The following is a 13,443-nucleotide window of genomic DNA, read 5'->3' on the forward strand; positions in this document are numbered from 1 at the left end:
AAAACATTCGCCTTACACAGAGACGATCAACAATTTCTTCATCAACAGAGATATGCCATCATCAAATTCCATTCCGAATGTATTTTCCCACACCGTTGGCATCCCCGAAAACATGTGAACCACCATGTGCGGACATCATTTTTCACCCAAATCGAGACACTCAACTCATCGGCTTTCTAGGGTGGCAAACCTCACCAAAACCCCATATCGATACAGTACACAATCGAGAAACAAACGCTACCGAAAAGAACTAACGGTTGGAAAATCTTCTTCAACAACCTTTTTCCCTCTCTTTGGTCTACCCGAATTGTGATCTATTTTTCTTATCCTTGTCCATGACCGAAAGCCTACGAGAATAGCGCGTAACCATCACACAAGGAAGAATGGGGCACCGACAAAAAAAAACGCTGTCGAGAATGGAAGGATTTACAGTCACCGACTGTGGTGCTCTAGTCTTCTTTTTTCCTTTGCTGGGGAGAAAATAAATTTCAGATCATTATCACGGTCAGTGGAGGATAGCGTCGCCTTACGGCCCAAAAACCGTTTTGCCCGAAAACCAATGCAGAAAATAAAGCTACAGCAGCACAGCTTCATACATCACCCGTGAGCCCGCTCACCATTCTGCTACGGTTGCTGCTGGATGCTGACACTTGGTTCCGGGAAAACCCGGGGAAAAAAACGGAAGCCTGGGAAAATGTTGTTCTTCCAGCTGCCACTCACAAACGCACACGTACACAGGACACACGCTATGCTACCGGCCGGGCCAAAGCCATCCGATTTTACGGTGACGATGAGCTGCTGGAAGCTCATGCCCAACCTTCAATGGCAGCTCCCGCACTGTGGATGGTGTGAATTATTCATCAGGTTTTCGGATGAATCGGAAAAGCTTTTCGCAATCGTTTATGATACACTTCCGGCGCACGACCATCGGCCGTAACGGCAGGCACAAGCAAGTCGCCAAAGTCAGAGGCAAAACAAAATCAAAGCGACACTATTAAAGCATTCCCGTGCCCGAAAGGATTGAACGATTTAAGGATAGGTTCCCTCTTTTTGCAACATTTTATGAGGTATTAGGGTATCGTTTTAAGTAAACAAATAAAAACCAGGCTTTTCTTTTATTACATGAATTAAAATCCGTCATTGCGTCGTAGAAAACACAATCAAAACGGGAAAATAAAACAACACCAACCTTGCTATAAAAGAGTCGGCTGAGGAAATTCTTGACAAGCTCCCAACACGCACACAGTTTTTCCTGAAAGCTAATAAGTGACGAACGCACTTAGGAGGTTCCGTTTACAAAATTTACCCTGCGTCGCCTCATCAAAGGATTTTCCGGAGAAAAGCGACAGCCAAGACTCTCTCTCTCTCCCTCACTTAATCAATCACCATTTTATAGCACCAGCAGCTTTCCAGCGTAAGAAAGGAAGCCATAATTCTATTACGAGACGCATCCACCACTGCCACTGCCGGTACCAATATGCTCAGCTCATTATGCGCGCCACAACGTGCCCTGCGCCCTGTGTGAGAGAGTACCCGTGTGTGTGTGTACACAATCTGGAACGATTTGTTGCCAATGGTAGCATAATTTGCGTTCGGAAAGCCTTCGCCCCGGGAAATATTCCCCCCCACAAAGGCCGGGAAAATATTTCCACGCAACACATTCCCGATATTTACCCGGGGACACACATCCCTTGCTAGGGTTTTTTTTTTCGAAGATCACGACTTCTAGTGACGCGAATCTCCCCACCCGTTGAAGCGGTGAAGTACGGATGGCAGAGGCGGATGGCAATAAGGTTCATAACCCCGGTACATCCCTCCCCCACCGGCAAGCCGGGCAGGGTTTGGAGACAATGTCGAAATTGAATTCAAGAGCAAAAGATGAAAATTTATGTCACCATGTACTTGAGTGCCGAGGCTTCTTTCTACCCTTCACATGTGCGTTCGTCGATATAGCAGAGACGCGCCGAGCGTGTGTGTGGAAATATTCGATCGTGAAACTCTCCTGTGGCAGTGTGTGCATGTGTTTTACTATGGATGTATTCTTTCACACAGTTCACATCCGTCGGGGAATATTGCAAGATGGAGGAGCCGTACTCCCCGGTGGTGTTCCAGTTCCAGAATTCCTTGCCCCAAGAAACGTTCCCCAAGTGAAGATACACATCCACATGATATGCTTTTACACACAGCCGAGTGCTGTGAGAGAGAGCATGCGGAGGGCGAAGTCTTGAATAAAATCTTAGCATAAAAGATTTCGAGACAAGATTCCACCTCCGATAGCATCATTGCGCCGAGCGAGTTTGCCGCACGTCCCTGTGACTTTTCGCAAAAACGATCTTCGAACGCTTCCTTTCGCACCTCCGATCCATCCATTGCCGGCATCGTTTCATTCTTTGCACTAGCGATGCTCTGGGCCCGGTCCGACCACCACCGTCAGCACTTTCTGACAGTTCGGCTTTGTTCGGCAGACAGAGAAGCCCGACGAGAGGGATTGGTGTGCTCTGCCTCCTGAGCATTGAGCCCTACAGCCCTACAGCTCTTTTATCGTTTCGAAATGGTGTGAGAAAACTAGAACATTGCTACACACACACACACACGCTACCCTTCCACGAAGACAATCATGCCTGCCCGGTGCCATGGCGTCTGTCATGGCGTCGGGCAGAGGGAGTGTGTTTTGTAGCCCATTTTCATTCTCCCATGCTTTTGATGCTACTCATCCTCCACAGCGTACACCACACCCAAACCCACCTCTTAACATCCGAAATGCATGATCTTCCAATTGGGTTTGGGGGGGGTGGTACAATTCAGCTGCACCGTGCGCACAATGCGACGAACTTTGCTCGCACTTAAAAAGCTCTCACCAGGCACAAGATGAAACAAAAAAAAAACCCCCGGCAAAAGGCGTTCACCGACCGACTACTTCAAAGCAAAAAGGCTCTCTCGAAAATGGCAGGACAAAAAGGATATTTAATAAAATAGTTTTATTTGATTTTAATCAAGAATTATTGCGCCTCGGTACAGTGCTCGGTGCGGTCATCGTCGTCCTGTACGGCAAGCATATGGACCAGCGGAATGGTCGTCGGTGTGGTGTGTATTCAAACTCCGGTAAAATGGAAAACTCAAAGACGAGTCATAAAACTATCCGGCTGTCGGAGTTTCAATTTACCGCTCCGGATTGTTTCGTCTTGCGGCCAAACTGTGCCAAAACAGCACGCAAACACACGGAGTGCATCGTAATGAAAATCCATTTTCCATTTGCAGTCCAGTAATGGACATTTTTAGACCTATCGCTCCAAGCGCTGCCTCAGGGATGGCAAAAAGTTAGCAGAATTGCTTTCTACCCGTTGATAGTAGCATTAGGTAAATGTTCTCCGTAATAGCTTAGACCTCTCTTGAGGTCCGGGGGAACACTTTCCCACCGAATGAAGGGTACAAGGGGTGTACTCAAGCTTGCCCGAAGCTTTCACTTTACTTACCTGTTAGAATTGGTGTTAAAAGTCTTATCAACAGCGTTTGTAGATTCATTTTGGTATTCCTGGAAATGAAAGAGAGAGAAAAGAAAGACGATGGAGTTAGTGAAGATTGAAGCCAGCACGTACTACAAACAATAATTCTACCTAAGCCCACTCGAGATTAATGCGTACGCGTTCCCTCGCGCAGAAAGAATTTGCCTCGCGGTAGGTTTCACTTTAACAGGAAAACAATAGCCACCATCGTGCTGTAATCTTTTACCCAGCTCCACCCCGGGGTAGTAACACCCCCTCCGAAACCACCCGACAATACATCAAAGCGTTTCAGGGCGACAATCGATTGAAATCAGACCCCCGATCGGGTGGGCTTTTCATACCTAAATCGCGCTCCCGAATCGATAACGCCCGGATGCTTTTGATCCTTGGCAGCATGTGTTCGATCCCACCAACCCGGGGCACAATCAACGCCGGCCCCAAACCAATCCCAATTTACTTGCGCGTCTCTTGCTTGAGGAGGCAAGGAGTCGTTTCGCGTAGCAGGTGACGCAAGTTCCGCGAGTGGTGAAAGCTTAAACACTTCAGGTACTTCTTTGCCACTGCATGATTTGCTGCGACGCTGCCGTAGCTAATCGCGGCAGCAATGAGGTGCGAAGATAGCGATAGTTTAGCGCTATTGATTCGCGGCACTAAATTCACACACTGCCGAGTTGTCCCGCAATACTTCCTCCAATGCAACTAATGGATGTGTTCGTGCTGGCTGAAGGGAGGTTTTCCCCAGGAATACTGGAACTGGGAGAAGCAAAAGGGAGCGTGAGGTAGCTATCGAGACACAAAGCACTGGGAATTTAATGCCCGCCTGGAGGTCACCAAACATGGGCGAGAAGGACATCACGGGCACAGACACGGACCAGAACTAGGCCATTCGATACGGGATCATTCCTATTTGCACTAACGTCACACAATTCACGCACTGGTATTGTCGCAATGTGTTATGCAAGAGCTGCACACACACGCTCATGATTGCGATTCCAGTCTCCTCCAGTGTGTCCTTACGATGTCCTCACGTACTACCGCTCCTTGACCCACGGCGTTTGCTGGATCCAATTTTATCTGCACAGAAAGCACGAGATCTGCGAGCGAGACAGCAAGCGAGAACAATCCGATGGCCGAACGAGACATAATTAAAATTAATTCAGCAGCAACCCTTATCAGCATGATTTAACAGTTAGTGCTGGAGTGCCAAGACGGATGTGTTCTGCTGAGGAGCGAGCGCCCGTACCACATCCGTATGACATCATGTCTTTCTTACACACCACCGGACAATAGATATCGGTCGTCCAGGGTGTCCTTTGGCATGGATGTGTACATTTGTACATGTGTGTGTGTGTGGTAGAAACAGGCAGACGCAGATACGGTTATTATAACAGCCCTGCCCAATTAAGCCATAGTCTGTTGACCGGTCACTTTCAATGGTTGCTTTCAATTGAGACACCTACCTCTCTACCGCGCCAGCCGGGTCACCCCGATGGCACCGATCGGGGCGAAACCCCGGGAACCTGGGTAGGCTCATAATCCGCTAGCGTGCATGCAACTGCATAAGCATCGAAAGATAATGAGCAAACAGACACACACACACATACACCACAAAACCGTGCCGAACCAAGCGTTATGAATAATAGAAGGCAATCAGAACTATTTTCGTTCCTTTTCAATGGGTTCTCGCCAACGCTTCGGATTGTTCTGAATATAGCTTATGGGCTGCAATCACGACATTCTGATTGGGCACTGTTTGTGGGAAGTTATTGGAATGGGAAGAATTCTATTCTTCAATTGCTAGCGTGAACCAATAAACTCTAGTGACTGTTGAGTAGCTTTCATCAATCGATTCGATTATAGGCAAATGATGTTTCTGAATCAAATTAAAACAGTTTTGTTTTCAAGCTTGTTTAACAATTTTAAAACAAAGAAGCAAAAGTTTTATAAGTAGGTAGAGCAACATAGTTAAGTTGTTAAGTCGTTATGTCACAATTGTGTATGATGAAGTTTTTCAAAAGGGAATACTAGAACACCTGTTTTTGTAGTCTCAGAGGACCGTTGAAGGCTTCCATTTAAGATACAAGATATAATAAAAACATCATTGAATAGCGTGTCTCCTATATAGCAGAAGCAGACTCAAGTATTAGCGACAGGTGACATTAAATCTCGGGTTGTAGACTGAACAACACTCGAAAAGATATTAGAAATATCCTCTAACAAACATTGATTTAAAAAGATCTGATATCCAGATTAGTGATTGAATCTTTGAACTCCTCCAAAGCTTTACCTATCAGTAGTAAACACCGCCAACAACATTTATGTTGAGATACACAGATATGCCAGCCAACCGATAATATCATTGTCCAAGAAAACATCTCCACTCGTATCTTCATTGCGACAAACAAAGCTGGACCACAAACATAGAACATTAAAGTCTGAAAAAAATTAGAAGTACCTGCTAGTTTAGCTCAAGAGGATGATGCTCTGAAGGACCTTTAGAATCTGACGAGGTGGTCTTGTCATGAGAATGGCATCGGACAACCTAGATCGTGTAAAATCTTAATAAGGCGTCCACATAGGCGGACGAGGAGTGGTAGCCCTAAATTAAGATTGAGTGACGGCAGTACGATGAGCGGTATTAAGGATTTTGTGTAGCTAATTCTAAGCAGGGCAGATTATTGTCCCGCGTAACCTAAATACTTCAAGGTAAACCCTTTTATTAATGTTCCAATTTTATAGTGTTTTTTTTCTTCTTCTTCTTCCTTGGTACTACAACCACGAGAGGTTTCGGCCTGCCATTGCTGGCTTTCTGTGATTTAATTTTTCCCGTAGTAAAGTAGTCAGCCTTACGTACGGGGAGGTTTTTTGGATGGGATTTGAACCCCGGTCCTACCCTGTGAAGACCGGCGCCGCTGTCGCCTCGGCCACCGGACCGCCCCAGTGTTTTTTTTTTTACTAATTCTTAATTTTACTAAAGTTCTATTACTAGAGCGTGGTTATTATTCTTTCTTATTTAAGTAGAAATGAAATTTATTCTCAAAGCTTACTGTATTGTATGTAGCATTATACCAACGCTCCATGGAAAAAACATGAATGTAGCTCTTTTCCAAAGCAACCATCAATGTTATTCTATAGCACGATTCCTCAGCAAAAGGAAGTTATTCACAGAAATTGTCCAATTTACTTATCGCACGCAACAAGCATAATTTAAACCGACTGGTCAATTCCCGCTCGGTACATTGCTCACCTTCAACATACCATAGCCAAGAGCATAAATTTTCACGCAATCGTGAAAACTCGCCGAACTCGGCGTCTCGCATGGAATAATATTATCCGAGCAAAGTAAAAGACAGGCGTAAAATTAGCTAAGACTTGAAGCGAACCCATCTTCCGAGGCTTCGCGGACTAACTAATAGGTGGAACATATGCAACAAAACAGAATACGCTCGGTAGGAGATAAACCGACCATGCAAGCATCGGTTCCGATAGAAACGGCCCAAGCCCGGAGGAGAACCATGCTCTTTTCCATCATCATAATTCCTTAGCAGCCGTGTGTGCGTGCGTGCGTGGAGGTTTATTTTCATATTTTTAATTCACCTCCAGCTCGCTCCGCGCCGGGGCTGGCTTTTCCCGATTCTAAAATCGTAGCACAAATTTTCCAGCAAACATCCATTGCGCTTCGTACCACCTAGTGAGCGATAAGTACGGTCACGGCATGCGTTGCGTTATTGGGAAAGAAAAGCAGCACACACACACCGAAATCGCCCCCTCGACGAACGTTCGGGATGGCAAAGGAAAGAAAAATTTAGTCCAAGGAGGGTCGATCCCACCCGTCATGCCGAGGACAAAGCGACGGTTGATTGCCGAATGCCTGCACGCCTGCAAGACTTGGACTGGGGGCGCTTGTTTAAGTGATGCTTTAGATTGATAAGAATTATATCTAATTTGTTACATTTTTCTTCCTCATTTTTTTCATAGACTTCCTCCCTGCTTTCGGGAAGCTACTAGTGATGCTCCGGGTTCCACGAAACCGTCCTGCCCTAGCACGAGTTGTTAAGGAAGTTCCTAAGCCCTTTTTAGAAGCGAGCCGTCACTCATGACGGCTCCGTCCTGCGTTTTGATCCTTGCAGAAGCGAACGTGCCGTGGCAGGAGCCCCGAAGAATTGTCAAAATTATTTTTGATAAATTCATTCCTATTATCTATTCACTTCTCTATCCTGTGTTGTTTGCACACTGGGGTGATTGTGTCTTGGTGAGCTGAAATGACGGGACTGGAAGGAAAAGCTTTTTCGCCTCAAGAATGTCTTCAAGGAAACAAATGGCGAAAATTCGAACACCCAAGGACGCGCCACGCCACCGTAGCGCAGTAGCAGGATAATTTTATCTGCTTCGTCAGAGGGAAAATCTTTCGACCTACAGCACAGAAAACAAGGAAAACTCCCACCACCAAGCAGAAAAGACCCCAGCAGCGAAGACATTCCCGTACATCACAGGCTGACGTTGGCTTCTTCTGGCTGGCAGCATCCTTCGGTGAAGGCCGGCGCACTGGATGTGTAAATTGTGAGCATTGCTTACCATAAATCATTTCCGGGAAAGCACACGCCTACCGATACGCTAACGAGGAGTTAACGGTAAAGCACAAAATCAACTTGCAGCGCCTTCCCAATCAAGTGCCCGACCGGTTGAGAGGACGGATATCCTCCTTTTCGTTTCTATGTGCGAGATTGCTGGGTTCATTTTTTTCTTCACCCCTATCTAAATTGGCGCCCACCAGAAGAGGAACAAGAAGAAAAACGGCTGGCTGGATGGGTGCGTGCAGGAAAATTGATGAACTCGTGATTGGTGGTAATTAAGGTTGAAGGATATTCGGCTCAATGGCTGCATCGAATGGGTGTAAAAAATTTAACAAAAGCTTGCGAAGGCTTTCCCATCTAATGAGGGGGGTATTTCTGATAAAAAGGAGCATTTTACCGGGTAACAACAAAAACAATGCAAACGATAACTTGGCTCAAGAGAACAATTAGTACCCACTATTCATTTCTCATATCCATATGACATATGATAAAACATATACATATGACATATAATAAAACACATCCTCATATCCACTGAATTTTGGGAAAATTTTGTCCTTTTTAATTTGAAATCATCTTAATTCTTATACAATATTGAAGTAAAAAATCACTATGTAAAAATGTTCTCGAATTCCATCTGCTGCAAAGTTTCATCATTCAATGCAATGCAATCATTTTCGAGGAAATTTAGTAGATCGCCGTTCTACTTTTCTTCACTGATATTAAATCAATTATCAAGTTAAGTTTGTTTCAGCAAAAAAACATATCAAGCAAAAGAAACTTTGAATTTCGTCGAACTCAACCTTAAACCTACAGGGAAATTTGGGTTACTACCACATTTTCAAATATGTTCGTCTGAAATCACTTTGGTCGTCAAGAATTAAGTTACCTGTCTGTTTTTTGACAAATTTGAGCTTACTTTAGGATGCATTCATCATCAATAAAACTGATTTTATTTAAAAAAAAAAACTGCATAAACTGTTACTCACATAGAACTATTTTAAAGCCGCTCCAATTCAAAATTTGAATTCAATATTGTGATATTTCTCGCCATTAAGTCCCGGGATATGCCAATCCCTGCCCATTGGTAAGATTCTAATGCTTAAAGGAAAGGCTTATAGCGTTACGTCTAAGGACTCAGGGGATCTTTTGGGCCTTGATCGCTCTCTCTCTCTTGTAACAAAACACATCCTCAGGTACAACATCATTAAGGAACGGTCTTTATCGCTACTGTCAAAGACATCACTATTATCTCGTACAATCAGCAATAAGTTATTCCCCGTAAGCTTTCACTTCAGATGTCGTATCACAAATGCCGTAACTGTTCTTACCAATCATGAGTATGGAAATACACTACTTTGCAGTCTGTTCATGATAAGACATCTGTCCAAACAAAAATATCACTTATTTTCCACAAGTTTAATTTTCAAGCAAGTCTTGCTAATAACGCATATCTGGATGAAGAATAGATACGATTCTGTTGATTCATTTGAAGTTGTATATCTTCATCATAACACACTTTTGTTCGTCTCAATCAGGCTAAACTGTACGAGGACTTAACATTTCCTAAGAGGTAACCGAAAACTTCTAGTCGGGCATCGAGTCTCGTCCGGACCTCCTAACCGTACGCAGAACTGTACATCTGGCAACGAATAAAGTCAACTCAAGAAATGCCAGAAAGGGCAGACTGAGACCTTTGGAGGTATATTTACATTTAAAGACTCGTTTTGAAAGACAGCAAATCGTATCCTGCACAGGCCAGCCATAAGTTCCTCATATCAACGAATGAAATGTTTTTAATTAAGCCACAAAAACTATTCTAATCAATCCGCGTGTGTTTGATTTCATCCCTACGGACCAGGATAAATAAAACCACAGACACGATAACAGACATCACAAACACACTCGTCGTTACTCACCTATCTAAAAATTCGATGTTTACAACCGGAAGAAGCAATATTGACTATATCCTGATGATTAATAGAACAAATCAACACAACGGATACACCTTACCGATGGGGACGGTTTCCCCGCGTAACACACACACGCACACACTCTTCCCCTACACCTTCTCACCCCTCACACCACTAATAATATCTGCAGAGAGCTGGTATCTGCCTGCCCAGATGGCTCGACTCGCACAGTTTTCGGCACGCCACGACAAATAAACGACAATCAACATGAGCAACAACAACACACCACACGGACGTTGTTACCGCCGGGCATCTTTCTCCTGCTGCTGCTGCTGCTGCGTGCAAATCATTTCACACCGTACTACCGTAACACACCACCATCCCATGTGTCAACGATTCCTTCGCATTAGTTGCGCACTGTTTCTGCTTCGTTCGGCGTATTTGCTTCACAACCACCTTCACGCACAGCAGTAGCCATCGGTGTAATTCCTGCCCGGGATGCTGGGATAATGAAATTTGACACCTTCACGATTCACGATTCATACAGAAACACACGCACACGCCAACACACACGCACACTCCGGGTACACACTTCACTTCAGTTGGGCGATTTTTTTGTTGTTGGGTGTGGAGGGAAGGTGGATATCTGTACGTAGGACTGTGTTCCTGTGTGCCACGGTACGATGTCACCCGCGCCTATCCGGATGATATTATTCTTCCCCGGGGTCGCTAGGGAATTGCCACTCCACTACTTGCTACAACACTTCACTAAGCAAATCCATCGCACCAACCAGCGAAACTACCTAAAAAGCGCACGGAAAAGAGAACGGTACGAGATTAGGGACACAATCGAAATCAGAATTCCAGGATGTGTCATTCCACGATCGGGAAAATAGATTCCCAAAAAAAAAAGAGGGGGAAACCCTCAAACTGAACACACTGGGCACTCGCAGTGAACACAAGCGGTGAGCAGCAAGAAGCGGAAAACACTATCGACACAGGATTCGCGTTTTCCAGCTGTCAAACGCAGCGGCTGTTACCCGTGCAGCATATATTAGCACAAGCAAGCACGGACGGCGGCGACGACTATGCGGCCGTGTAGGTAGCACCATCGAACATCGCGGTTGGCGGCCACACCAACGGTTAGCCTCGCACTGTCTGCTTCCACATCCCAGCATCCGCTGCGCTGTCCAACGCTTGCCACGAAAACTCGAGAGTGAAAAATCCGGCTAGGACGAGATGCCGTTGGTTAGGCTGCTCCCCTTCACGTGAGTGTGTGTGTAAGAAGAAGGAACCCGGTGGGGTGGGTGAATGGGGGTTTGAATTTTTCCACCGGACCTACGATACACACGTTCCTCATGCCTGTTTTTTGTTGTTGTAGCACGATGTCACCTCAACGTTTTCGCACTCACTTACTGCTCACTTGCAGCCGATTTTCTCATCTACCACACACACGCCGAGTGTGTGGAAAGCGACCAGCCTTTTTTTTGTTGGCCCGTGCGGAAAAACTCACACCGCTCATACGCTCTTTCTCACCCGAGGGTTTCGGGTTTCCGAGAGGAATGGATTTTCCGACGGAAAAGCCGAACCCGAATTCGTAAACACACGCGTACACAGGTCCCTTTCGGACGTGACTTCGGCAAAACGCGGATGCTGTAGGAGATTTTCTCGTCTGCAAGGATTTTTCTCACCCAAAACACATCACGCACACAGTTTTCCCAATCAAGCACAGGCACACACACACATGCACGATCACCAGTACTGTCAAAAAAGGCATGAAACCACTGTGTACGACACACACAGTAACACGGAAGGGCACAGTATCCAAGTATCCACAGTAGGCACCGTTTTTTTTCGGATTTTCGTTTAGATGAACGGCACTGGATCAGTGATCCGACTTGTATTTGAGAATCGCACTCCGTTTTCTCAATCACTATCACAGCCAACGATCCCAAACTTTAAGGGACACTAACTTCTTGGAGTACGGGATCGACTTTTTCGCTTCTCTGGTGGCCTCGTGACCGCGTGGAGCAAACAGGAAAAACATCCACCAACACAGCTACACCATCCCGCAGGACGACACACACTAGAGAAAGCCGACGACGACGATGAAAGGACACACACAGTCCAGTCGACACGCAGAGAGCAGTGCCGTATTTCGGATGACTTTTCGCAGCGTAGTAGGCGGCTTCTGCAGTAGGCTGAGATGTTTGTCCTTCCGTGTTATTGACGTATGCTGGGCCCCGTTGCTAGGCAAGCAAACTTCTCACACTTGATGAGCAGTAAGCTCCTTACTTTGGATCCATTTTTTTCTAAATTACACGCTCGATCGTAATCCTTGAAGTAATGTTTTGAACTTAAAGCACACACAAAAAAGAGGTTCAAACCGGACGCACGATGGTTGCATCCTCAAAAGCACCTGCACAACGCACACACACATACATCAGATCCCACTGGCAGTACACAACATGCACCTGATCGTTTCCTGAACCACGCACGAAACTGACGATCCGTCTGCCGTAGGGACGTAATTTCTCGCTTCTCGCTATTCGCTCGGTTCCTCGGTTCAGAATTGCCCTACCGAAACGCAGCACTTGCTCCGGGAGCCTGTTTTATGGTGACCAACTCGGCTGTCTCGACCCCAAATTTGGCCGAGATGGATCGAACGTTCTCTTGGGATGACCGTTTTCCAAAAACAAAAAAAACATTAAGCTCAAGAAAGTATACCGACAAAAAAAACGCATATAAAAAACTTCATATTATTCCTCGCTTCATTTTGTGCTGGTCTTTTACCGTGGACTCCACAAAAGGCGGCCGTGGACGACGTGTGGGCTGCAGATATATAGGGGTTTTTCGAAGTTGTCGTCTTCGCGCTCACCGTGAGTCACAAACTGGAATTGGTCAATTTTTTTTTCTGTCGTTGGTTTTGTCACTTGAACTTGAGGCAGAAGCCTAATTTCTCGACTGCTCCGCTTGGCTTTGTTAGGCCTGGTTTGGTGAAATCTTGGCCCTTTTTTTCCTCTGCCTTACGTTTTGCTTACGTTTGCCGCAGCGCACACGCACTGTACGACACACATACGCACACTACACGCACGTACACAGACACACACACACGCGCACGCACACGGTTTCTACGCGACGAGAGGTATAGTGGGTCGTTCCGGGTCCCGGGACGAATCTTTCGGACGACGACCAACCGCTCGGTTCCGAGATGAAGTTCTTACTAAAATGCCCGAGCCAAGCGGACTCAGCGCGGAGATGGGCGAACCGCTCGGGCACGATATGCTCGGGCGCTATGCTGCGCGGGCGACGACGACGACGGTCGGAGATGTCTCAATCTTCAGCTTGGAGAGAGCTCCGGAGCGGCACTCAGGAGCGAGCACCGCGTACGCACATACTCTCGCAGGCCTTTCTTGACTTGCGCAATGTCTTCCACGCTTTGCTCACCGAAAA

General features: G+C 46.0%; 1 protein-coding gene across 6 annotated transcripts in view; it reads right to left on the bottom strand.

Annotated features, from left to right (window-relative positions):
- Nucleotides 1–13,207, bottom strand: part of LOC118506270 (nephrin-like) — a 79,716-nt gene extending 66,509 nt beyond the window's left edge. For 2 of the 6 annotated variants that reach the window (XM_036043178.1, XM_036043172.1), the window contains exons 1-3: nt 13,021–13,207; nt 9,997–10,793; nt 3,474–3,532 (exon numbers count right to left, since the gene is read on the bottom strand). In XM_036043178.1, coding sequence (XP_035899071.1) covers nt 3,474–3,522 — 49 coding nt within the window. In that variant the 5' untranslated portion in view covers nt 3,523–3,532; nt 9,997–10,793; nt 13,021–13,207. Of the gene's footprint in view, nt 1–3,473; nt 3,533–9,996; nt 10,794–11,030; nt 11,190–12,783 lie in introns of those variants that run through there. The other 4 variants (XM_036043177.1, XM_036043174.1, XM_036043173.1 and 1 more) reach the window with 4 other exon arrangements.
- Between the last annotated feature and the right edge of the window lie 236 nt (nt 13,208–13,443).

This window comes from Anopheles stephensi, chromosome 2 (genome assembly GCF_013141755.1).
Source record: "Anopheles stephensi strain Indian chromosome 2, UCI_ANSTEP_V1.0, whole genome shotgun sequence".
In the NCBI taxonomy this organism is placed as follows: Eukaryota; Metazoa; Arthropoda; class Insecta; order Diptera; family Culicidae; genus Anopheles; species Anopheles stephensi.